The sequence below is a fragment of the Saccostrea echinata genome, unplaced genomic scaffold (genome assembly GCF_033153115.1).
Source record: "Saccostrea echinata isolate AGI-Se365-2 ecotype Australia unplaced genomic scaffold, CSIRO_AGI_Sech_v1 ptg000002l, whole genome shotgun sequence".
NCBI lineage: Eukaryota > Metazoa > Mollusca > Bivalvia > Ostreida > Ostreidae > Saccostrea > Saccostrea echinata.
Genome location: NW_026889751.1, coordinates 27,990,320 through 28,017,902, shown reverse-complemented (window position 1 = coordinate 28,017,902; position 27,583 = coordinate 27,990,320). Strand labels below are relative to the sequence as shown.

Below are 27,583 nucleotides of genomic sequence, written 5' to 3'. Positions count from 1 at the left end.
GTAAAGTCACATACCAAAAATCAGCTCAATATCTGCAAGCGTTTAGAAGAAAATTGCGGAAAACCCCTAAAAATTGAAAAGGTCGTAATTCCGTCAAAAATCAATGAAGCGGGACGAAATGCAAACTTGTTCTATAACTAATCAAGGTAAAGTCACATACCAAAAATCAGCTCAATATCTGCAAGCGTTTAGAAGAAAATTGCGGAAAACCCCTAAAAATTGAAAAGGTCGTAATTCCATCAAAAATCAATGAAGCGGAACGAAACGCAAACTTGATCTGTAACTCATCAATATACACTCACATACCAAAAATCAGCTCAATATCTGCAAGCGTTCAGGAAAAAAGTGCGAAAACCAAGTGGGACAGACTGACAGACAGACAGAGGGACAGACAGACAGACAGACAGACAGACGGACAGACAGACAGACAGAAAGACAGACGGACAGACAGACAGACAGACAGAAAGACAGACGGACGGACAGACTCAGAGGAAACATATAGTCCCCTCCGGTTTCACCGGTAGGGGACTAAAAAAATTCTTAATGTCAAAACATGTATATTGTGACTCCGTATTCAGTAAATCAAACATTTGAATTATCATGTGAATAAAATTAATCAACTGTAATTATTTATTTATCTATTAAGCCTAACAACATATATGTAATAAAAAAAATAAAAGAAAAATTGTTTTGTTATTTTTTAGCAACCTGACATTGAGACGTATTGTGGCTGACTTGTTTTATACCTATTGTTAGACCTTTGTTTTATACTGAATTTGACTACGGAATGTATCCTTGATCCCTGAATAGGTCTCACGGCGGGTGTGACCGGTGAACATGGGATATAAGTAATAAGGTATCATTTTACAATATTTGTCGGGATGTGAATACAGATTGGTATATTTGGTAAGTGTACGTACAACACTATCATAAAGTCCTTCGGGCTTTATGCGACTTGAGCACTAGGCAAACGGGTATTTACAAGTTTTAAAAATGATACCTTACGTTTTCCTTAATTATTAAATCAAACTTTATTTGAATTTATAATAATTATTTTCCCTTGATGTTTTGTTGTTTGAAAAAAAAGTCTTTCCTTGTAGTCTGTGCTTTTATTTTTAGACAAAACTGTCTAATTGTTGTTAAATATGAAGTAAACATATTACATGTAATGTGTATTGACAAAAAGTTGATGAAACAAGGATATCAAAAGGCTCGTTTAAAGTAATCATTTCACAAGTCCTATGGTCGATACGATGACCTTGTCAGTAAATATAATATAATATTTAGTGGAATGATGACAGACGTTTTTCATACTGATTGTTAGGCCATTATTTACACAAGGAGCACACGACATGTCGGCAGGGGATGCTCACTCCTCCATGGCACCTGATCCCACCTCTGATGTTCTAGAGGTTTGTGTTTTGCTGATTTGTATTGTTGAAATGGACATTTAAGCTTGAATCTCCATATTTCAGGTTGGTAAAACCCTTATACATATCGTCTTATTCTTTGTGCGATTGAAATATCTATAAAAAACGTTCGATTGATGCCCTTTTTCTGTGATGATTTCATAGGGCTGTTTTATTTTAATTTTGCTCAGCGATTACAGTATTCTCTATTGGCAGAACATTTTCACCTCAACTTTTTCTGCGATAAATACTACAATTTTACATTCTATTTTCCTTTTTTTTTTTTGGTACAACAAAACAAACAAAATCATTAACACGTGTGAGGTAAGTTCCTCATTTAACCTTTTAAAGGCAAATAAAATACACTCATCCAGAGTATGTCACTCAAATTTTATGAATATGATCATATAGCTTCTCATATAGAAAAAAAAACATATAAAGTTATAAAGAGTCTCTACGAAATGTAATAAATGACAACAACTTCAATCCCAGAACTCCCTAGTTATAACCCTTCCAGGCATAGGAACTGACCACGCCCATTTCGCTGTATGTAGACTTCGTCACCCGTCGGTCACTATCTGGAATCTTCTCTACGGGAGCCTTAGTTAGCCGCTGTAACTGCAGAGAAAAATACATTACAAAGCATTAAGAATTCGCTTAAACTAATCAAATAATTGGGAATTCTTTGAAACATTAGTTTTCCCTAACAAATTAGGAACTTTTACCGCTTTTTATCTAATAAGAACAGTTGATATACAACTAATATGCATAATCGCAAGATCTACACGGATTTGTACTGAACAATATTCACCATTTCAGTTATTTCTTCCTCTGTCATCTTTTTTCCCGGTCTTTCGTACACGCGCTCTTTTGTGGCGGGAATTTTATACAGACGATCCACCGTCTGGCCTATTTCGTAATCCGTCATTTTCTGATGACCCAGGCCGTACTCAGGTTTAAGTATCGTGCCCCAGGGCTGATTAAGGTTCTTAGGGTGGACAGACGAACGAATACTAGACATCTACTGCAACTGGACACCTGATAAAGAAGGAAAGAGGATGAAAAAGATTGAACCTTGTACCATCTTTTATCAATTAGAGAACGATCTTCATCAGAGCAATAAGATAGGTATATGTACATGTACTTTATTCTTAGCTTATAATATTATATATATTGCCTAATGTTGTGTCAGTAAAATTTGGGGTTGTGTCTTCATAACCGCATGATATCTCGTGAGACCTATTTCCTGTGTCCTTATTTGGTAGTCATTAGGTCAGAGGGCGTGGCTAGTGTGTAGATTAGAGAGATAAGGATCAGAGTAGGGATGCAACGAAGTGTTTGATTATTGTTTCTGTGAGAAATACATAGGTTGAATCAAAGATAGGCTTATTATAGTAATTGTGGGGTACAAAGGTAAATCAGAGGGTAGCGTGTTTATTTTGGTGAGGATGATAACAGATCCTGAAAGGAAGTATTACATGTACTATGTCGGTGACGGTATCGCCTGAAAAACATCAAATTATAGCTTGTATATAAAGACTTTCTTTCCTTAAATAAACATTTCCCATCGAATTCCAACAGAGAATAAAGAAAGATAAATCGGACAAGAATAAAGAGGTACATGTATGTAGAATCCCCGTTTTACCTATGTGCCCTATGCCACTGCAAATGAGAATGTCTCTCCGTCTGTTTATCAACTTATTTGTTGTGACACGATAAATCAAATAGTTTTCAACGTTTCGTTTTAAAATTTTGTAAAGAGCTACTTTAGCTACTACGAGGATGATACCTATACATTTTCTGGCCATATCATTTCTCTATCCACAGTACGATCATGTCTGAATGTTCTATCGACATATTTGTTGTGAAGCGATAAAACAAACAGTTTTCAATGTAACGTTTTCCAATTTTGTACAGACGTACTCTATTACGAAAGAAAGACGCCTACAGAATTTGAGGTCATATGACTTTGTTTTTCTAAATGGATATTGTAAATGGCACAATAACTCAGTTTTCATCATTACTATACAGAATGAGGAGACCATATGGAAAGACTCCTGTTAACTTTGGCATCTGTCTGCCCATCTGTCCGATTGTTTGTCAACATAATATGGTGACGCTATAACTCCTGCAACGTTTTCAATTCTTTACACCTATGAATTTTGGTGTAATATCCCTTTATCACTCTAATGTATGTCTATATGAATATCTATCATGGCAAATCAATCTATCACGGCAAATAAATCTCAAATAGTATCCATTGTAACAAAGAAGAAGTGGATGAAAAGAAAGACATCAATGTTTTGTCTCTGTGTGGTCTGTATGTATGCAATTTCTAACACATAATTGAGTGATTGTTCAATATCAAATTTCTAATGTGCTGTATTTTTTGTTCTAGGTATAATTGTATTAAGCACAATTGTCGATTTGACAGTCTAACTGTGTACGTTTTCTAGTTAATACTAAAGAAATGATTTATGGTTCATTTACGGTAACCGTCTGTTGTTTTTTTTTTAAAGTTTTCCCCCAAAATTATTTGGCATTAATCATTATCTATCTATGTGTACTCGTTGGCAAGATTTTAGTGCAATTGATTTCACATTGATATTTACCTGATCATCATAAAAACTGACCGAGTGATTGTTAGAAACTTGTTTGATCTTTAGCCCGTGACGTCAAAAAAGGGGAAATCAAACTTTAATTTTAAAAGCATGATATTCTTTTCTTTCTATCACGTTATTGATCAGGTGTTTTTATTAGATTGGGACTCCTATAAGAACTTGATCGTATATAAAGAAGTATTTTACTTGCGCCAAGTTTTTACTATCTCGTCAGAATTGTTGTAATCCATTTTAAATCCCTAACACAATATTTTGAATGAAGTATTTAAATTTCTTCCTTTTTCCAGCCAAAACCATTGTAAGGACAGGTAAAGAAAACACATTAAAACTGATCCTGCATTCTGCGTCAATGAAGGCCAAAATCACATGGTTCTGCTCATTCTTAATCCTCATTACGTTTGTATTTGACGGTAAATTGCACTTGAGTTAGAGCGTCAATTTGCCCCAGAAACAACAGATTAAAGGATTAATATAATATATCCCTCTTTCTGGCATTGGCCATTTTCAGTCCATTCTTACTACAAATTTGCCTGCAGCGCTTGAAGCTAATTTTGGTTTTCTCATCATTTTATTTTAACCGTTCCTTTCTATTGATTAGAAAGCAACAGCGAATCAGAAACAGGAGTTTAACGGGTGTTTGAGTGTTATTAACTTCTGTTACATTTTCCGTTACTGCTACATTTCACAAAAATAAAAGGGCTTTCTTATTTTTTATATCGACCTATGAGGTTTTCTTCCGTCAAATGATTCGGAACTAAAACTTTCACAAAAAAGACGAAATTTGCTGTCATGTTTATTTTGTTTCTTAACATTTTTGTTTTTTACTACGATCAGAAAACTAAAATGGAAAAAGCATTTGTACGTATTTATATTATAGATATTTATAATTACATGTCACAACTTACACCCAGCCAAGTCTCAGACGTTGGCAACCCATCTGTACCCCCAAAGTGTTGGATCTGACATATAAGAGGTAATTGATTAATAGTGTTGAATACAATCTAATCACAAGAGCAATGCAGTTCATTGTAAATCTAAGTACCTCCACATTCTGTCACCGCTGAATGATAAGTTTAAATCCCCCGTACCGAATCATCTGGTCTTTAAAAAATACAATATCCCTAGTCTCCCGTTACCAGGTGTTAATTGACGATTGTAAACATAAAATATATTTTGTAAATAATAATATTTTTTTGCTTAAAGCAAGTAAGTTTTCCTTTTTGAAAATTGCTTAAAATGGCAGCATTTAAAAACTTTAAATACATGTATGAAACACTGCAAGACAATTTTATTGCAGTATATCAATTCGATATTAATCCAAACCATATTTAATGAAGACGGGATCTGTCAAATGTCTCTTTTCTGTATGTCAAAGAAAACACAAGGGAATAACAAACAAAAACACCTACCTGTAGGCTTCAGACAGATTATATCAGGACATTTTGTTAATCAGGAGTTCATTCAGGTAATCACTAAATCCGACTATCGTCTGCGATAGGAGAGGTGTCGAGCAATATTTAAACGTCCCCGGCTTTCTAAGTAAATCGTTCTCAACCGCTGACAGCCGCTCTCCAACGTACTTCACAGACACTCGGAACAGTTACCTCCTCAATGTGTAAACCATTCTTTAAAAAATTCCATTACATGCTTTTCCAGATAGAGTGTACTGATAAAAAAATATGAAACACCTCAGCTTCCTTGTGTAGATAACATTGATGTTGTGATATTTCCTCATTATATGCTGATACTTCATCATAATATGTTGATACTTCGTCATTATATGATGATACTTCTTCATAATATGATGATACTTCTTTATTATATGCTGATGTATTTCTTTATTATATGATGGTACTTCTTCATTATATGCTGATGTATTTCTTTATTATATGATGTATTTCTTTATTATATGATGTATTTCTTTATTATATGATGATACTTCTTTATTATATGATGATACTTCGTCATTAATGATGATACTTCTTTATTTTATGCTGATGTATTTCTTTATTATATAATGATATTTCCTTATTATATGCTGATGTATTTCTTCATCATAAGATGATACTTCTTGATTATATGATTCTTCTTCCTTATATGCTAATAATTCTTCATATTATGATATATTTTCATTATGCGATGATATTTCTTCATTATAAGATAATGTTGCTGACATTTTATTCATTGTACATGTATGATGATACTCCTTTATTACATGATGATATCCCGTCATTATATGATGATATCCCGTCATTTAATGATGATATCCCGACATTATATGATATCCCGTCATTTTATGATGATACTTTTACATAATATGATGATATACATTATATGATGACACTTCTTTGCTATATGCCGAATTGTCTTCATTAAATGATAATAATTCTTCATAATTCGATATTTTTTCATTACCCTATAATACTTCTCTATTTATATGCTGATTCAGTTCTTCCATCGTTAACTTTTTTATGTAGTAATATTTCATTTTCACCTGCATATGGTGTTCCTAACAGATTCGATACGCAAGAGCATACTCTGAGTACAATCAATTTTTAGATGACAAAGATAAAGATAACGAACATGTTCGATTACAGAAAACATACAAACAATACAAATCTGTGGACAAGGCAGAAAAACACCCAACCCTAGAAATTCAAGATGTGGGATTAGGAAAACATAACTAGGGTTGCAACATGCTTCTGGATATCCTGAAAGGAAGAAAATATCAAGAAAATGTCATATTTGCAACCTGTCTGTTTAAGAAGTTGTAGATTATTTAATTGGAGTTGTGATTATAAATCTTAGAATTGAGTGTGTCTTAAAGTATTTCCACAGAGTATATTTTTTTTATAAAGTCTCTTATCTCTGTTTCAGTATTTTCTTCATCTATTTTGGGAAACTCATTTTAATTTATTCAGCGAGCGTCATTCTGTAATGAATAGTTCTATCGGATACCAGCAAGATTTCAGATAAGTTAGAAATATGCTTGATTATGGCTAATTTGAAAGCCATAATCAAGCATATTCTCAATTTTGGAATATTAGAATTTAATATAAGTAGTCATCATTACGCCGATTTAAACTTCGTTCAGACCAATCATACTAACAACATCGATTCAAAGTTCCATCATCTCGGCTCTGTTTGAAACCAAAGGCTACAAAATCTTTGATCAAATAATATCTGGCATTATTTTCCCTTTTTTAAATGTTGAAAAGCATGATACAGCCCCAGTTTCCCAAATACCTGGAACGTGTTTTCTACACGTGTTAAAATTAGACCTTCTTTTGCTTTTCGGAAGTTTGTGTTTAAGACATTTAACCAAAATATAAATTTAGTCAGAAAATGATTTCTCGAATCATCACATTATAAAGTATCATCATGTAATGATGAAATAGTCGTGTGTGATATTGAAAGGCTCAACTATCTTATTTAGACACATTCATTTTGTAATGAGACTTTTACACTATATGCTGATACATACAATGTATTTTTTCATTAAAATGATGAAACTTTAAAGCTATATATGGCGTATCTGAGCTTGAAAACTAATAAAACGAGATTGAGTGTAAATACACATGATATATGTAATTTACGTTCAAATTAACATTTTCACCGATTTTGAGCTTGAATAACCACACGTTTCTATAGTTAAATTGACTTTAAATTTGTCTGTTATATAAATGTGGAGTCGGTAAATAAATCGGTTATTGTTTTAATTTTTTAATATCTTTGAAACACGGTTGATTTAAATTGTGTAATTTACAGGAAAGTTCTATCTTTTTGTAAATAAATAAAACAAATAGAACGATCTTTTTAATTTTGGTTACCAGAACTTATCAAAAAATACGCCATATATGACTTTTATTTTATTTTAACTGTATTTGCTGCTACTTTCTCATTATATGATGATACTTTGTTGTTAGTTACATATTCTTCTTCATTGTACGATAAGATTGTGGTATAATGCATTTAACATTAATTAATTCTTCATTATAAGATGATACTTTGTTGTTAGATACCTATTCTTCTTCATTGTACGATAAGATTGTGGTATAATGCATTTAACATTAATTAATTCTTCATTATAAGATGATACTTTGTTGTTAGTTACCTGTTCTTCTTCATTGTACGATAAGATTGTGGTATAATGCATTTAACATTAATTAATTCTTCATTATAAGATGATACTTTGACATAACGTGATTGTATATGCTGATATTCATAATATTTAATATGATGATGCTTTATAATGTGATGTTTATTTGTTATTTTCTGATTATTTTCTGATTATAATATAGTAAAAATCGAAACTGAAAGAAAACAAGACAGAAACTCTTTTTAAAACATGTGAAAAAATATTACTGGGGCTGCAATATTCCTAGAAATATTTAACAACAAATAAGAGAGTATTTGCAAGCTGTCTGTCCAAGACCTTTATACTGTTGGTTATTCAAACGGAATCATAGACTCGAATGTGTCTCAAAATACTTTAACCACACAGAGAATTTTTTAGTTCAATTTCCAATCCTTGTTTCAAGATTGTCTTCGATTAATTCCGAAATCTTACTTTTTACTATAATATTCAAAGAGCATTATTCTGCAATATATAGTTTTATTTGATATCAATTAGCATTTAGGAATGTCAGCGATCTGAAACTCATTTCAAGCAAAATCACTCATGTCCAATTTGATATGTGAAACATAGATGGTGTATAACATTTCCCTGAATTCAGTTTCGTTGAGAACCACTATATACATGTAACACACTCGATTCTATGTTTACTCATCTCAGCTCTATTGAAATGCTAGCGTATATAATTGTGCATTTCATAAATTACTAAAAGAGTTTGACAAATCAAACCCTTCAAGAGATAATTACTATTATGTCATCTGAGTCACTCAGGTGACCTATAGCTATTTTTGTCCGTCGTCTGTGGTTGTGCAACAATTGAACATTTTCAGATTCTTCTTTGGAACCGCTGAACTAATTCTAACCCATTTTGGCATATAGCATCTATGAGTAAAGGGGAACAAAAACTGTGAATTTCATGGTCCCTGAATCAGGGATTCTAGTGTTAGGATAGGGCTGTATATTAAGCAAACAAAGTATATTATTATAACGAGCAAAGATGCATCTTCTAATATTTTAAATTTGAGGGCCCCTGGGTTAGGGTTTTTTGATGTTGGAGCACGAATCTAAAGATCAGATAGTAAGATGCATAAAATATATTTCAATATCTTTCTCGCTGCTCCTGGGTATTTAGCAGACGAACTAATTGCATGGTTATGGTGAGAAAGGGTGCCTCTTCCAATATTATGAAATTATTAGCTAAGGGTCAGTGGTTTTAGTGTAAGGGCGGAGTACTATTGATTATACAGTGGAAATGCATTAATTCTCTGAAAATCTTCTTATTTACTCCTGGGTATTCAGCAGATAAACTAAGTGCATAGTTATAATAACCAAGTGTGCTTCTTCCAAAATTGTGAATGTCAAGGTCCGTGAATCAGGGATTAGGACGGGGCTCTGTTGAATGCATAATATTTCTTTCATAATTAAATATATTTGTCTACATCAAAGTTTGTTATTTTACCAGATTTGCAAAATTCTGGACCCTTGATCAAGTGTTCTGGTTCTGGGCAAGGCTCTGTTAATTTGTATTCTAAAAGGAGGCAAATACAGGCAATAGAACTTTAAGATTTGTTACAGAGTACTAAAGTATTTTTATCCTTGATCATTTTCCCACGTGACCTTGAAATCAAGGCTGTCATTTTGATGCTCTTTCTCTCTGTATAGGTGTTTTACAATCTGTTCAAGGGACAGAATCTCAAACTAGGCATCCCATCAGTCTATTTATAGACTTCACCGAGTTCTACTGTCTGAAATATTCAAGCTGACAATAAGCGTCGAAATCCATCATTTGAAGAAGTAAAACCTGGTTTGTCAATTGCCTCGAATCTTTCTTTGTCATAAGGGACACAGGAAACCGTCTGAAAACAAACTTGCTATCGCCTGCGCTCTCAGATATTTTCATTTTATTTTATAAGAAGATTTAAAAGTATGCTTAGAATACGTTGACAACATTAAATAAAGAAAACCTTCATTAAAAATGAACAGTCTTTAATGAAACATTCGATTTTTTTAGTAATATAAATATGAACTTAAATTAAGCTCCATGAATATAGTAGCACTTCATGTGAGTATGAATAATAAATGGGGATTAACTCATTACAAATCTATAATTAGTAACAGTCAACAGTAAGAGATGCGATTAACATAATGAGTATACCATAAAAACACATGTCACTAAAAATAGAAACAAACTTCAAAATCACGTGGAATGCTTGTAACACAAGATATAAATTACTTATGATGATGAATGAATGATATTTGTTTAGACACCATTCAACTCTCGTTCTTTCGGGCGCCATTTACACTTGGTCACGCAACAAAATCACCCCAACTATGAAATCAACAGTAATACAAAAAATACCATTTTTATAGTCACAGTTAAATTCATATTTAGAAATTGACATCCGTTTTTTCTTGGTCGATATTCACCAACAAATCCTGTTGAAATAAAATAATCATCATAATTAATGTTTTATGCATTATAAAGATAAATCTCATTGATGCACAAAAGAAAGGCATTATAGCTTTATACTTATTTAAGTATTTACAACCTGTTACAGATTGAGAAAATAATCTGGATTCATGAAAATTGTATAAAATATCGCGGTTATTATCAAAAATATTTTCATACTTTAAGATTATTTATCTTTTAATAGAATGAAACTGTATGAATAAATATGCAGAGGTGATCGTTTTTCAAAGTGTAAATATTTTACGGACCAAGATAACTGAAAGTACTCTTGCATTTAACTTTTTGGTGGTATCTTTATCAAACAATCGATATAAAATGGTCAAGAATATATGCAATTTACTAGTTTATGAAGGTACTGACTATAAACGAGTTACCTGTATATGGTTTCCGCACGTCTTCTTTTACACGTGTTGGTCTGTAAGTGACCGGTGGCGCCACATGGTGGCGACTTCTCGTGGTCGGTTGAATTACAACAGGCTTTTCTGGTTTCGGAGCTTTCGGTGGACGAAATTCTGTTTTAAAAAAAAATTAAAGGGTAGTTGTGGTTTATTTACATTGCTTTCAAGTCGAGGAGATAGAAAACACACAGTTGCATTGTTAAAAATCATATACAACCATTAATCACGGGAGATTCTAATATTATTGAAAAATAATAATAATAATAATAATTTTCCTATTTCTAAATAACTGTTTTTACTTTTTAGCTTTCAACAAGTGTATAAATATCCTGATCAAAAACTGAATTAAAATTGCTTTCTCGTCAAAAATTAATCAAACTTCTGAATTCCTTTTCTTAAACCTGAATGCTTCTAAACTGTAGATCTTCACGGTTAAAGCAAAAAAAAAAAAGCTTATTTACTGGCCAAGGGCTATATTTTCGTAAAAAATATAGAGAATTCAGTTGTTTTTCACATCATCATAAAAAATTTTCAGCGAAATAAATAAATAAAATGAATATATTTTGTGAAAAAAGTATTTTGAATAATTGACTTTATTTGTCTACATCAAAGTTATTTTTTTCATAATGACAAAGACATGCATACATATACATGACTGTATGTATAAAACAACTATCACTCACAATTTTTAGAAATGATAAAAAATAAATGTATTTAGAATCTAGCTATAATCTACAGCTAGTTATACATGTAATATCACAGCCTTCTAGAAAAAATAATGCCCTGGCTTCTGTTTTACAAAGGAACTGAATTGTTTAATACATTTTTGTATAGTTCCTTTACAACGTTAGATAACTCTCACAGCTTTTCTTCAAATGAAAAAAAATGTGAAAATAACGAACAGTGATCTATCTCAAAAAACCTACAATCAATACAAATCTGTAAACAGGGCATAAGACATGGACCCCAGAAATTCCAGAGGTGGGATCAGGTACATAGGATCTTCTGTTTTTAAAAAGACCAATAGTGAATGTTCTCGAGATACCTGTAAATTATTATAGCCTCGTCTTCAATCATTCTGAATCAGGAACTAAAATTTGTACCAAAAGAAAAATACTTTGCAACCTTTATATTGAAGTTTTAAGCGGCATGAAGAGGGGTAAGGTTTTATTGTCAAATAAACTGTTATTTTAACACCATTTAAAGAATTCAAAAAGAAATTGTTCATGACTTTGAAGTCGCCATTTTATTCGTATCTTTAGCTTACTTACCGTACAAAATCATAGCCTCTCTATCCCGTCCGAACTTATTAGACGCAAAACACTCATACTCCCCGAAATCCGAGTCCGATATATTAGTAATTCTTAGGCTCAGTTTGATTGTATGTGCCTTTCCTTCGGAATAAATGTCCACCTTTAGTCGCTCGGAGTTGGCGATTTCCTGCCCCTGGAACATCCAATATGACAGAGCCTGCGGGAAGGCTGTGATCTCACATAATAGAATTGTCTCTTTCCCTTTCTCTTGGGAAATACGTTTATTTATAAGACTAACTTCTGGTTGAACTGAAAGCAGAAAAGGGAATTAAGATATATATAGGTAATCAACTGAAAAAAAATTAACATCTGTTTTCATTCCCCCAGTAAAGTTGGAAGACATCCTAAATTCACTGATACACAGTCTTCAGGGGAGGGTTTTGTTGTTGATCTGAATATCTTTTCAGGGTAAGATGACTGTTGCAATGATTAATTTATCATATTTACCTTCCATTTTTCTCTTTTAATAAGAAAAAATATTAAGCATAAATTGATGTACTTGAGGATTCCAAATAAGGAAATATATGTTTGAATGAAGAAAGGAACTTTTCCTTGTGCGTAAATAAATTTTCATAGTACTGCATCACAGCTATTCAGATATTCACTGTTAAGAATTAACATTACTGAAAATCTCATTACACAAAATATACAACAGAACGTACATTCTACAAACACTGCGGTCTCCATTTCTACAGCCGGAGGTACGTCATTGGAGGCTACACACTGGTATACTCCGTCACAATACCGACTGACGTTATGGATAACGAGAATTTCCCCTTCCATCCCAATCCCTGCAATAAATAAATAAATAAATTTGATTTCTCATAGAGAATCTTGTACAGCAAAGTAATGAATACAGCAAGACTTGCTTATATCGAAATCGGATAAAGAAATTTCCTGCCTTTTAGAAAGTCATTTTTCCCCTCTGCTTGATCAGGGAAAAAAACATTGGGATATAATTACAGAGACAACATGGACATTTTTGGGGTAAAAAAGTGTCTACTCTCAATCAAACAATCAATCGATTAATGAAATAATCGATCATTCAATCAGTCAATGTGGCACCATATATCTTTTGACTCATCGGAATGAAAATATCAAAGACTACGATAGTCTCTTTAAAAATAAAATGGTTCAAAGAATAGATGAAAAGGTTTAGAAATCATTATTTAAATACTCATCATACAAACTTTTGAATATCCTTTTGTTATATCTAACAATGTATCGAAACTTCAAATTACTGATAATTGTTAATTGTTTATATTTTAGAAAAAAAAAATGTTGTGTTTGCTACATGATCTAACCTTTTCTTTTTGGTTGTTTCCTAAAAATATATACTCAGTATATACAGTGAATATAAAGTCATCTTATGGCTGATTATACAGAACAATTAGTAGGCAAAGGCATTGTCCGAATATGAGTTCATTAGTTATACAGTGTAGTGTACGACATGATCTGTTAGATAAGAAGAGTAGATAAGTTAGTAACATGCAATAGTTAAACTGGTTAGTAAAGAGGCCATGCATTTACACAAAGCATCCCACTGGATTACTCAGAGACTAACATCGGTACAGGGGGGTCTACCTGGTTTCTCGGTCGTGTAAATGCATGGCTCTCTTTCGCCGCTTTCGTGCTGATCTAGCTCTGGTGTTACTATGCCTGCCAATAAACAGTAAATGGTCAGGATGAAAAGTGAGTTGTATTAAGTAATAACTTGCTTCTCTCACCCGCATCCATGGAATTTACGCAGAAAAGAAAATCAAACTAGCCATGCTTGTTTTAATAATGTATAATGAGATAAATATCATATCTAATCAAATCTAGAATTAAAAAATTAACTCAGATAGTAGATTTTTCTTGCTTACTTTCTTTTTTACTTCCCACTGTGTCCTCTAGAGGGCGTCGATACCATTTCACGCTCGGCGCGGGAATTCCCGAGACGTTGCAGATTACGTTGACAGTCTCTCCTTCCTTTGATAAGATTTCTTTCCTTGTTCCGTCTTCATTTTCGTTTAGTATTTGTGGAGGGACTGCATAAAAGAGAATAATTCCCTTGGAGAATGTTTTAAGTCAGAAAAGAATGCATTCTTTATCTAAGTCTCCTAAAAGAATCGAATTGCAACATTTTATCAATGAAAAAAAAATGTATATTTCCAAAACTAAAGTAAAAACTATTGTAAGCAATAACTTTACTTGTAAGCTAAAAGTTTAACTCGTTCTCCTAATCACACTATATTTCTATTCTACCATCATTTTGATATAGTTAGAGTGTATTACCCCAACATATTCAACAGGTTGTTATACAAATTGTCGAGTTATGTCTCATTGTTTGTGTTTTAATTAAGTATTCTAGAGTGATCTGAAAAAAGTTTCTGTCGGTTTCACCTCGGAATCTCATCGACTTTTCCATTCGTAATGGCGCACATTTTCCTCAAAATTCATTGAAATCCGCCCACTTTCTGAGAAGAATATATATGATGCATAAGGTGCATACATCTTAGAATTCTGGCGGAAGATATCCCATCTTTTGTCTCTTAATTTCGTATAGCATCTAGTCTTATAACTTTAGGTGTAATGTGTTTATGATTTTTTATATTGATTTTTTAGGATTGTGGTGTTATCAGAATGTTTAACTTGTCACAAGTTTTCTTCTCATGATCTATGGTATAATTGTTTTCTTAGTTTGTTTCATTTCAGTCTTTAATACTCTTAACATTCCAGTTAACCACGGAGAGTTCGATCTACCCTACTTATTCAGGATTCCTAAACTTCATAAAAATCCTTACAAACAAAGATACATTGCATGCCGGGTACAGCAAATGCACTAAAAAAAATAACTGTTGTAAAGGAGAAACTTCAGACGTGCTGTGCCACAGCATATTTTAGATGTAGTGTAAATCACAGGTGGATTCTCAAAAACTCCAAAGAACTTTTAGAAAATTTCAAATAAACATTTTTTTTAAAGTCAGTAACATCAAAAAGTACGGCTTTTCTACACTTTATACAACCATTCTTCACGATAAATTAAAAACTAGGCTTATTTTTTATATCATGGACAACTGCTTCTTCAACAAAAATGGAACTCGGAAATTTTCATATCTTATGATTGGTTATCAACAAAATTACTTTGTTAAAAATCACACTGATTCTACATACAAGTACTCAGAAGTTGATATTAAAAGGATGCTGGAGTTCCTCAACGACAACATTTACGTAGTCTTCCAACAAAATAAATGTACTCCTTTTTTAGCCGACCTGTTTATATATTCCTATGAAGCAGAATTAATTCAAAAACTTCTCCACGAGAAGAAGAAAACATTTGTTGTGGCATTGAAATCCACATTCAGATATATCGACGACGTTTTATCAATTTTATCAATTAAAAAAAGTTACTTCAATTCATGTCAACTCGATATATCCCTGTGAACTCAAAATTAAAGATACATCTTTGTTTTACTGACTAAAAACGATAAGGGCTAACTAACAACTGAATTGTATGACAAACGAGATGACTTTAGTTTTTCCATTTCCGAACTTTTTCGAAACTCGTGAGCATGCTCTGAGAACGAAGAGTAATTCGTAAATTCTGTAGTCATTATAATGATCTTGTTAGTAAATAAAACGCTGGGTCGTATTTTGGCTGACGCGTTTCATACCAATTGTTGGGCCTTTGTTTTTATGCTAATTTTGACTATGGAGTATCCCGACTACCTGATCAGTACCTAAGGCTCACGGTGGGGTGACCGGTCGACAGGGCATGCTTACTCCTCCTTGGCATCCGATCCCATCTCCGGAATTTCCGGGGTCCGTGTTTTATGCCCAGTTCACAGATTTGTATTGCTTGAAGATTTATTTATTTATTTATTTTTTTTGAGATCGATCACTGTTCGGTTATTTCACCTTTTTTACTTCTTGTATTTTCAACGGCTTTATATGTTTTTGGCATAATAGTTTGTCATTCATTAGTAAAATTCTTATTCCTCAAATATATGTGTTGTGTTGTATTGTGTCAACCTGAGCACCATCCTATCAGTTATCCATAAATGTACATTTTTAAATTTATATGCATCTATTTAAAGATATTTCATTTGCTGTTTATGAAAGTATGCATGTAGAATACAAATTTAACACACCTCAAACGAAAGTACACATATTTCATTTGTTGATACACTGAAGACAAAGAAGGTATTATCACTGGAGAAATAAAAAGACATTGGGAGAACATTTTCAAGGTAGGTCAGTTACAGGTCGGACACATCCTAGTCATATAAAGTATGTATAGGTGTGCAAGCAATCTTCGTAAATTTCAGCTTAAATCCGATGATTCATGAAAGAAAGTCTTAAGCTTGAATCCCCCCTCCAAGAAAAAGTAGGTCTATGACAGTGGCCAAAACAACTGAGAAGTGGTAGTCAATAATTGCTACGGATTTTTCCGTTCACCCGATCATGACATGGAGCACAAGGCGGTGTGACCGGTCGACAGGGGATGCTTCCTACTCCATCGCACCTGATCCCACCTCCATTTTCAGAGGTCTGTGTTGGCTCTGCTCATAATTTGTATTGTTTAAATGGACTTTTGAGAGTGTTCACCGTTATCTCACATTTCATTATTATACATGTATGAAGAAGTATAAAATTCACTCGAGTTATGTCATGGATGAGTACTTTTTAATTTGAAGAAAGTTTCCACATGAAATGCTTACGTTTAAGATGTTTAGAAACTGAAGCCTTATTTACGAATATGTTTTTCAACAAAAACATACGAGAATGTTGCTCATAATTTTAATAAGAGAATTTTTTTTAATAATGTATATAAACAACTGACTGATCACAGAGGTACATGTAACTTCTAAAAATTGTCCAAATCGGGGTCACTCAAAAAGAATAAATTTTCAACAAAATAATAATATTTATATTGAATGACTCCTACGCAAACATGCTGTGAAATTCACATCAACTTCGTGAGGAAACTAAAGAGGTCAAGGTGCTATCAAGATAAACAATCTTATCTTTTATTCAGAGAATCTTTGTGGACTAACACCATGCTTAAGTTTTTCTTGGTTGTCTTTCTCTTTGTAGGTAAGACCCAACATTTCATGACTTCCGCGAATAGCTTCATCAAATTTACTAAGAACTGTTTGTCACCTTTGTTAGAAAAAATTATGCTGTCCAGCATCGGGTTAAAGATTATCCGACATTCCTCTTAAGACGGCATGCATACGTACCTAAATGTTAAACTGCTTATATATCAAGATTAAATTTAATGATGATTGTTCTTTAAAGAAAATTATACAGTTCAATCTGTGAGACGCAGAGCGACCTCATATACCACCAATAAAGTTAGATATACATCGTTTTTAGAGTTCACACCTGTTTCAGATGTGTTTTTCCCCAAATGAATTATTTGCCTTATTACGAAAAAAAAATCATCAATTTCTTACATTATAAGCTTAAAGGTCAAGAATGTCATTGAAACAATAACCTTTTTTGAAAGCTAATGGTCAAATCTAAATTCTGCAATCTAGTTACGGTAAGAATTCTAGCCTGCACAAACGCAAAAGGCCTCTACATAAATAGGTCATGGTCACAAATAACATTATGATTAAGAATCAAAGTTTGAATTATAAGTCAATTTTTATAATTAAAATATTTATTTTTCTTTTTTTACGTGACCTAAATATGCAATGGATGCACGGACTATCTTTTTTCTACATTCAGGTATTTGTGCAGCCGCCCATGAACCTCATGCGCCTGACCTCCTCGAACACTCTCAGCTGTGCCATGAGATTGAGCACACAGACTGTAGCACCTTTACAACAATGGTAGTTTGTGCCTCAGACCATCACACATATCACAACAGGTGAGTCAATGACAGATGAGAATGGACCACTTTTTACAGGTAAAAAGTCAGGTGAGGCAAAAACAGGTAACAAATTGAGTACAACACCTGCCACAGCAGGTGGTATCAGTCGAGTTACGACAGCAGGTGAAAAAAGTTAAGTGACCACGGCATGGAATAACAAACAAGTAATCACAGCAGCTGATTACTATCAAATCTTTATAGCAGGTAATAACAGTCAAGTTACCACAGCGGTAGATAACAGTCAAGTTACCACAGCGGTAGATAACAGTCAAGTTACCACAGCGGTAGATAACAGTCAATAACTATAGCAGGTGGTAACATTCACATAACTACAGTAGGTTATTACTATCAGGTTACCACACCAGGTGATAACAGTCGGTAACAGTCAAGTTACCACAACAGGTGAAAACAGTCGAGTTACTACAGCGATGGATAGCTGTCAAGTTACCACAACGTACAGGTGGTAAAAGTCAAGTTACCACAGCTGATGGTAAAAGTATACTTATCACAGTAGGTGATAACAGCCAAGTTGTCAAAGCAGCTGGTAACATTTGGGTTACAGCAGCACGTGGTAACAGTTAAGCTAACACAGAGTGTGTTATTTATTAACAACAGTGAGCGAGTTACTCAAACTATCAAAGCAGGAGAGTCTGTCGAATTACCACAGCACATTAGACAACGACTCCCTTCTTTTCTAAGAAAGGTTATTTTTGGTTCAGGTTACTGTTGTCGTGAATAACTTTTGAGGGTTGAGATGACCATATGCATCACTATTCAAAATGCTTACTTATTTTTTTTTTAACTGTTTCAGCTGTGAATTTGCCAAAGCTGAGTGTAAGCACCATCACAATGGGTTAACTCTGGAGGCAGTACACTACGGAGAATGTCTACATCATGAACATGAACACAAACCTAAACATTAAACCTTTAACGCTAGCGATTTTACTTTCTTTTATCTGTTGTTTGATATTAACAACTGAGCACTTTATACGTAGGTAGTAGGGATGGCAACGAATATTCGAATATTCATTCGATGAGTTGATATTCGAATATGAATTTAAGATTCGAATATTCGGTGTTTTTCAGATTTCATAAAAAGAAATACTGTGATTAATAAATTTTGATTAGAACAGTGCTGGAATTATCCCTGTTTAATTTACTAGCGATCAATTTCGATCGCCTGATTTCTTTCACTACTTTCTTATCTTATAAATCTTCTAAATTACATGTATTTTGCTTTGAGTAAGGTGTTGTAAAGAATTGTACAATAATGCTTTATGTATAATACAAAACGTACTTTCATAGCTTTTATTAGTTAAAGATACGATCGGATCTAGAATCGAGGACAACAAATGAAATCTAAGAATATCTAAAAGGCGCAAAGAGTATACTTATCAAAATAAAATTAATATATTCGAATACTTTCATTGAATATTCGAATATGAACTAATAAAATAATATGTGGCTTCTTCCCATCCATTTTATCAATCAAAATGAAAGTATAAGGGACTTGTGTAACATGTACTTAACCTTTATTGCCTTTGTTTTCATACATTCCGTGATCGGAAGGTCGTGGGCTTAAACCCCGACCGCCACTGACCTAAGTTGATAAAAAAAAAAGGTAGCACTGTTCCCTTGAATTCCTGTTCCTTAGCACTGTTCACTTTGAAGTGAAAGTTGCGGGTCCTTGGGATGAGACTTTTAAAACTATGTAAGACCCCAACATTGAACAAAATTAAGAAGCGTTGCATAAGATATGACTGATTGATTCATTGTATGTTGTTTAACGTCCCATTTGAGAATTTTTCACTCGTATAGAGACGTCATTATATACCGGTGAAGGGCTTTAAACTTTGACCTTTACTCGACACTCAGGTCCATTGAGCAGTAAGGGATCTTTATCGTGCCAACGACTACCGTGACACGGGACCTTGGTTTTTAAGGTCTCATCCGAAGGACCCTCAACTTTCACTTCAAAGTGCCGAGTGCATGTAGAGGAACAGTTGCTACCCATTTTTTTTATCGACTTAGGTGAGTCGCGGCCGAGATTCGAACTCACAACCTCCCGATCACGGAGCGAGCGCTCTACCGACTGAGCTACCGTGAACGGTTTGCATAAAATATATACATGTATATAAAACTTACCTAAAACATTGAGTTCCACTGGCTTAGTTTTGATTGGATGTGTGTTGATTTGACAAATGTAGCGCCCTCTATCCTTTACTTTGACGTCACGAATTAAAAGATTCCAATCTCGGGTATAAGGTCTATCAATGCCAATTCTATCGTCATCAATGATTCGATTGATGTCAAAAGTCAATAATGTTGAAAATTCATCCGTCCAAACAACCTACAAAAAATGATAATTTCAACATAAACATAGCTGCAGCAGGAAAACTTTGAAATTTTATTGACTGCTTCTTAAAATCGCTATTTCTAAAGAAAGATGGGTGCATAGTTGTTACTTTTTTTCGTCCATCTGTCACATCTTTTATCTATAGGAGAAATTCAAATATTATTTTCCAATATGATTAATCATGTCATAAAGTAAAATTTTGATATTTCGATCTCGACGCGGTTGGCCCAAAATATGGTTATTTATTAACTATCATGCCATTGGATCCCATATTTAATTTTCAGTGGCAGTAAAAATGATTTCTATGCATATATTTGGTCATGATATGTAGAAATGTAAAATTAGAATTTCGGAATTTTAATCTATGTCCTAGTGCTCACCATGGGCTCCAAGGATCTGGGTTTACATTGGAAGTCTTCTTTAAACTTTTAGATTTACCAAATTAATAAATTACTTCATTCAATAGCTGTGCTAAAAGCAAAATGACGCGAAGTAGGGTTCCGAATTCCGAAAGTGTTATATCTGCACATGTACTGTAGATATACTTGTTCCGGATAAATGGTCAAGTTTAAGACTTTTAGCAGGTTTATTTTCGATTTTAATCAGTTCTGCTTGTGACCTTTATGTTCCATTTTAGAGATCAGATCAGTATTTTGGAACAGGCCTATTCCAATGTCATTAGTCCTTTCCTTGACGAGTCTAACAACAACGTACATGTACTCTGCGTCTTGGGACACAGGAGCTAATCCTGTTTCGACCCCAAACTCTTTGTACCTTAACTTAAATATGGGTACGAAAGGTCTGGGGTATAAAATGGGCTTAGTTCCACTGTCTTGGGATGCATACTGTCTGTTATGTCTTGGATGCTTAATGTGACGCATATTTTTTGACGAGTAACAGAAACTCGTATATTAAATAACTTGCATGAGTGTGCATCAAGGACGTTCACGAGTTTCTTCTTTATGCCCTAGCTGGATAAGGTAATAATACAAATTTTGACCTATACTTGGCACTCAGGGCCATTGAGCAGTGAGGGATCTTTTTCGTGCCAGCACCTACTGAGACACGGGACCTCGGTTTATACGGTCTCATCCGAAGGACCGGTCTCCACGTCCCGCAGTGGGATTCGAACCCGCGACGTAAGGATCAACTACTCCGCGACTCTAGAGCAGACGCTCTAACCACTGCGCCGCGCGGGCGACTCATACAACTGAAGAAAAAATCATCAGTCTATCCTCAAGTGACTGTAGGTCCTACACTGACAAATCATCTGTAAATGCTGCTTGTGACCAATATTTTCCAAATGAAAGCTCAAGGTCAAGCTTGTAAAGCAGGTCGATTCTAAGAGGAATTATTTCAGCGACCAGTTTAGAATGTGTGATGTCACTAGGGGTGGATACTTAGCAACATTGTATTACTAAAAGATTCATGAAAAGTTTCTAAGTGTAAAGCACTGTACCTTATGTTCCCCAAGAAACTCAACCGAACACGGCAATATGGCGGTTTTACCCACTACGACTGTAATGTTGATAACTGGGACATCAAAATTCGGCTCCAGAGCGAAAATATCTAAAGAAAAGAGGATTTAACATTTTATTATGTAAACAGGTAAACCTGCAAGGACATTGGGTAATGTACGAAGTCGACCATGAAGCCATCTCAAAATGTAAACCAAAACGTTACGAATATTGTCATCTTACTAGTAAGTAAACTTAAAAGCCGCTCATAAAAAATAACATCTCGCAAAGCGAACAGTCAAACAACTTTTTATAAGTATTAAGATACCTTCCCTACCTAGTGTGCTTATATATATTGTCACTCATGTTTTATAGATTGTTTATACATATTCTTTAGAAGTGAAGTGGTAGTGGAAAAAATTAGAATGATGATTATTTGCTCTTAAAAATATTTTAAAGTTCACTATGCAAAGTATGCGTGGGTAAACTGGCAGTGGCCGAGAGTGTGATACACTTTGGGTCATTTCTTTTGTTTATTTTCTCCAAAGTTACCCCTTCATCATAAATAGTAGATATACCAATACGTACATAATATAATGTACTTCCACAGACACTAGGTTTCATAAGTTATACATGTTATAATAGATATGTTAGCAACACTTATAATGTTTTGCTAATATACAAACATACATATCAAAATAATGAAATCCAGTATTCCACCTTCGCAATATTTCTGAGAGTAAAAAGATACATTTAGCATACATTATAAGTGTTGTGAAGTGTAAACCTATCGTGGCATCTGGAAAGACTGGATTTGCAAGCGTCTCCTCCCTACTTGCAACGCGGAATCGAGATGACGGAAAACATTTCTTTTAAATATAATTTTTTAAGGCGAAAAAAATTATTAAACTCATATGAAAATGATGGAAATAGTCAGAAACTATCGCACTCTGAACACCGAGGAAGAATTCTTCATAGGAAGAAAGTACAATGACGTATGAACGTAAAAATATTCTGAAACGCGTTTACAAAGAGATATAATCGCCTCCCCTGTCATAAAACTGCTTACAACCATCGATTTTTGGAGGATCTTATGATTTTCAAGGGGAAAAAATATCTTGCCAGTTTTTATTACGCGGGCCCCTTACACCATCAACAAATCAGTAGTAAAGCTATTTACTACTGCAACCTAGCCGTATATTTGACGATAATCGAATTCACAGAGCGGGGTTAATGGATTTACATGTAATTTCAATTTTCCTTTAAGACAGAGAGCTTCATCACGTTATCTTTTGTGTCACAAACGTGTTGTCGTTCAGTGCATCTTTTTTCTCTAACGACATAAGGGGCCTTTTTATCGCCCTAACACGACACAAGAGGCGACGAGAAAGAAAGTTTTGACGTCCCCCGAGACTTTCATCAGACATACAGACAAACGAATTTGGCTTGTCAAGTTTAATAGAGATTAGAATAAAGTAATTAAGATTTAATTATATAATGTAACATTTGGTAGAATCTTTGGATTTTTGGCAAGGAAAATCATCTTTACGTCATTTTAACATCAAAGAATATCTCGAGAAATAAAGAAAAATGATGAAACCAGCTGGAGTGTAAGTCGAAAAAATATAAAAATACAAGTAATAGAGTATTTATTAGAAAGAGGAAAAAAATTAAAATACAAACACGTACAATTTTCTTCGATAAACTAGTAAAGACAATGTCTTTTATTTTAAAGAAACATACCGAAGTGTCTTTTGAGAGTGTGTGCCATCGAGTAAGTACACAGACACCAAAATAACGCAGGCATATTCAAACTATATTTCATTCTGAGTACATAATTTAAAAAATATATATGATATTAAATTTTAAATGAGCTTTTTATTCTCTCTTTTTGTATCACATATATAAATGGTATATTTCCCCCACTGAAATAAAATATATTTTTGATCATATAAAACGCAACAATGAATCACCGGAAGCCCTGCTGATGTCGTGACCAGCGGTTTACGGTAAAAGTGACGATGTCGTGACCAATAGTTGTACGGTAAGTGTGAGCATGAGACACAAGAACGAGGTCCCAAATACGTTTTAGTGAATCTGAATTTTAGATTTCCCTGGCCATGACAAGATCGCGTGGGGAAGGCGGTTAACTGGCAGCAATGGGGAGAGTAAATAGTTTTTGGATACCTTGGGATACAATTTATTGATTTCCAGAATAAACAATTTAGACAAGTCCTACACAATTACGACTACCGTCTGTTTTCATTTCGTCTCCAAATAATTGTTTTCATTTCTTGAAGGCAAAATTGGCCTACGTATCCATGAAATTGCAGACAAGATGACTTAATTACTGTTTCTAAGTGAAAAGTCTTGAAAAAGTGTAACAGAAGCTAGAACTGTTTGTGTTATACTTTTAGACATTAGGGAACAATATATGAGAAAATACGTGTGCAATTTGCTTATCAAACATAAAAACAATAATAATTATGAAATATTTCATTCATTAACGATTTGTACTCTTCAGCGAAGAGCAAAATTATCTTATTATCCTTAAAATATAATGTTAAATTATATGTCTCTGTTCATTTCATTTTTCAAGAAGGACAAAACAAATAGAATCTGATCTGACATTACTTCGTAGATCAGCCTCATTTTTATACATGTATATTGCTACATGTAGCTACGCCATTAATCAAACAGATTTTTATCATTTTCTGACTACATTTTCTTAATAGATAAAATATAATAGACGTAATGCTTTCTCAGATCGTCAGGTTTAGATTCTATATTCATTGTACTTTACCTTGATACCTGACGAAGGACTACAAAGTGTTCTGATATTTGGCATTTCTTTTTTTTTTTTTTTAATTCGCTCTGTCATATTATCATATTAAATGGATATAAAATTTCAACGACAAAAGATTAGATCGTGCAATTTCAATATGAAACTACAATCTATGAATGACATTTGAAGCCTGGAGATTATTGGACATCTAGTTTTAAAAATTGTAACACACCTGGCAGAGTAATTAGAATTACCACAGAGTAATTAAAATTGCCACAGAGTAATTAGAATCACCACAGAGTAATTAGAATTACTGCAGTAATTAGAATTAAAGAGTGAACTACAGGAGGATCATCCTCTGACAAAGAATTACCGTGTATATCAGAACACCTTCTATTAAAAATGTATATTCTCTTGAGTATTAAAAAGTGCCTCCAAAAGTGTCATCATTGAAACCTACGTGTGCGAAAATATATGCATTTCTTTAAGTGCATGTGTGTTCTATGTGCCTCAGTGCATCATGCTGTTCGCCCTTTGTACGTCAGCTAATGAGCATTTACTCGCGCAGAAAGTCGCAGAGCATTTGCTTGAGAATGAGAGACGAATGACAAGTGCCAAACCACAAGACACTACAGGCGAGAGCTAAATTTAATTAAACAACAAAGTGATCGTAGATTTCAATATTGATAGCTCAAACATCAGTCTTTATAAGTTTAAGAAACGTAATTTGTGATCAAGGCTTTAATTTTTAGCAGATTTTGGAGTACGTTTTCGCCTATAGTGATTGTGATGACTGCGCATGCGCAAACCTTCTAGATCATAGGGAATGGTAGTATCCTTAAGGCAGTGTCCTAAAAGTCAAATAGAAATGATTAAAAAAGTAAGAACTTTAGCAGGATGTACAATGAAAATACATGATGGAAGATTTTGGTATAGGGTTTTCTGAGGATCTCTGTAAAATGCTGGGAAAAACTTTTACATAAAAACACTATATCAAATTATGTGTCGTGTAAACAGCAAGAATAAAATTCCATTTATTCTGCATTCTGGTACCTTCAGCTGAAATTTCTACAAAACAAAACATATTAATTTTATGTATAGACTTGTATAATAAACTTCTAATCTATAGTCATTAAAATTTAAAACTGTTCATGTCTTAGTGCTGCATTATGAACACTGCAACCGTAACGCTCAGGGATATTGGAACCATTGGCAGGACAATGTTTTTATTTTTATGTTTCAGATTCATGCCAAGTTCTGGAGGGTATTTAGACATACCCGTGTAATGTTGATGCAAAAGGACATTGAACCTCGCCACAACGTTCAATTTTAAGATACACATTTTATTTGAACCTAATAATTAAAACCAATTGATATGCTTGTATGTGCTGAAATTATAACAGATGTGGCATATTCAACAAATTCGAATTATAATGAATCCTCGAAAGTGGCATTATCACTTTATTCTACAATAAAATTGTTTGATTGATCTTTTTTCATAATAGTGGCCTGTTTAAAGACTAAGTTCTCTTCTACAAAAAGAAAACATGATTCAGACTTCATTCCATTTTGAAGATTTTGCAGTGTTGACAAAAATAACACACAGAGGACGCAGAATTCCATAAAATTTTGTCACAGGTCCAAACTATAACGTCCAGGCTTATGCAAATACCACCTTCTACCATACGAAATACATACCAATCTCTGTGTAATCCATTAAGCTGGTTCATTTCAATGCAATCAAGTGATATTTTATCCTATGGACGTCTTTTTATTTTAATATTTTTTAAAATCTATTTATTTTTGTAATTTTGAGAGTTTTTGTATCACTACTATGTCAGTGCGTAGCTGTATGTTGGGCTGTTGTGCGTTTTCTTGGATATTTTCATCAAGTTTCAGAATATATATCATACGTGAATGGAAGAGAACACAACCTTTTTTTTATCTTGGTTGTCCAAGCCCCGGGCTTGCCAGGCAGGGCCAAAACCATTAAAGTTCTTTCAATCTTTAAAAATATCTTTACTCGTGATGTCTAGCAGACGAACTTTTTTTGAATAACCATAATGAGCTCTTTTTTTTTTTATCCCTTTACTAAATTGTAAAAATGTTTTTGGATCTCTAGGGCTTATGGCCCATGATGGGTCTTAGTTCGTCAATGATAATTCATTATACGGTACTAGGTTCAGACAAAGGCTGGGGCAACGTTGATTATGTATATCTTGAAAACACATTACAACTTTGAAAATTTTCTTCACTCAGCGACATCAAAAATGCATCATAATAATGCAAACAGTTTGACTGATTGATGTCCAGGAGTAATGACGAGTATTTTTTGAAGATTGCATCAATTTTGATGTTTGTGGCCTCAATCCTCAGGACCAAGGAAGATGGGGACTATGAAATTCACTATTCATGATATTTCCCTTTACCCATAGATACTGCATACCAAAATTGGTTGGAATTGGTTCAGCCGTTTCAGAGAAGAAACTGAAAATTTCAAAAGTTTACGACCTAAAAAAAGTGGATATGATTGGTAGTTTCTGTCAGAAATCTTGCATTAATGATGCATGTAGTCATTTAAGTAATAAATTATTCAAAACGTTTTTCATATCTTGTCTTTACGGACTAGACACCGCAACAGTGGTTTTAACGATGTTTTATACCTTAATCTCTCTATCTTATTATCTTGTATGATTCGTTTTATTACATAAGCGTGATCTCCAATATTATGCATGTATTTATTGCATATAAGTACATTTTACATGGTCTCACAGCG

At 33.6% G+C, this 27,583-nt stretch overlaps 2 protein-coding genes across 3 annotated transcripts in view; both read right to left on the bottom strand.

Annotated features, from left to right (window-relative positions):
• Positions 1–1,729: 1,729 nt before the first annotated feature.
• On the bottom strand, positions 1,730–5,560 carry LOC133176327 (uncharacterized). Its single transcript, XM_061311457.1, has 3 exons — positions 5,440–5,560; positions 2,221–2,447; positions 1,730–2,027 (listed from the first exon to the last, which is right to left on the bottom strand). The coding sequence occupies exons 2-3, from the start codon at positions 2,428–2,430 to the stop codon at positions 1,908–1,910; spliced, it is 330 nt and encodes a 109-aa protein (XP_061167441.1). The 5' UTR covers positions 2,431–2,447; positions 5,440–5,560; the 3' UTR covers positions 1,730–1,907.
• A 4,574-nt stretch (positions 5,561–10,134) lies between these two features.
• Positions 10,135–27,583, bottom strand: part of LOC133176250 (opioid-binding protein/cell adhesion molecule homolog) — a 32,082-nt gene continuing 14,633 nt past the window's right edge. Inside the window, exons 2-9 of one of the 2 annotated variants that reach the window (XM_061311402.1) lie at positions 22,025–22,134; positions 20,355–20,559; positions 14,212–14,376; positions 13,931–14,005; positions 13,009–13,137; positions 12,305–12,595; positions 11,010–11,147; positions 10,135–10,601 (exon numbers count right to left, since the gene is read on the bottom strand). In XM_061311402.1, the coding sequence (XP_061167386.1) occupies positions 10,495–10,601; positions 11,010–11,147; positions 12,305–12,595; positions 13,009–13,137; positions 13,931–14,005; positions 14,212–14,376; positions 20,355–20,559; positions 22,025–22,134 (1,220 nt within the window). In that variant the 3' untranslated portion in view covers positions 10,135–10,494. The remainder of the gene's footprint in view (positions 10,602–11,009; positions 11,148–12,304; positions 12,596–13,008; positions 13,138–13,930; positions 14,006–14,211; positions 14,377–20,354; positions 20,560–22,024; positions 22,135–27,583) is intronic. The other variant, XM_061311409.1, reaches the window with a different exon arrangement.

Excerpts from the sequence above, each read along its gene's own strand:
- LOC133176327 (XM_061311457.1), bottom strand. The coding sequence starts at position 2,430 with ATGTCTAGTATTCGTTCGTCTGTCCACCCTAAGAACCTTAATCAGCCC. Across the intron at positions 2,028-2,220 it reads AGGAAGAAATAACTGAAATG|TTACAGCGGCTAACTAAGGC; the intron begins GTGAATATTGTT and ends TTTTCTCTGCAG.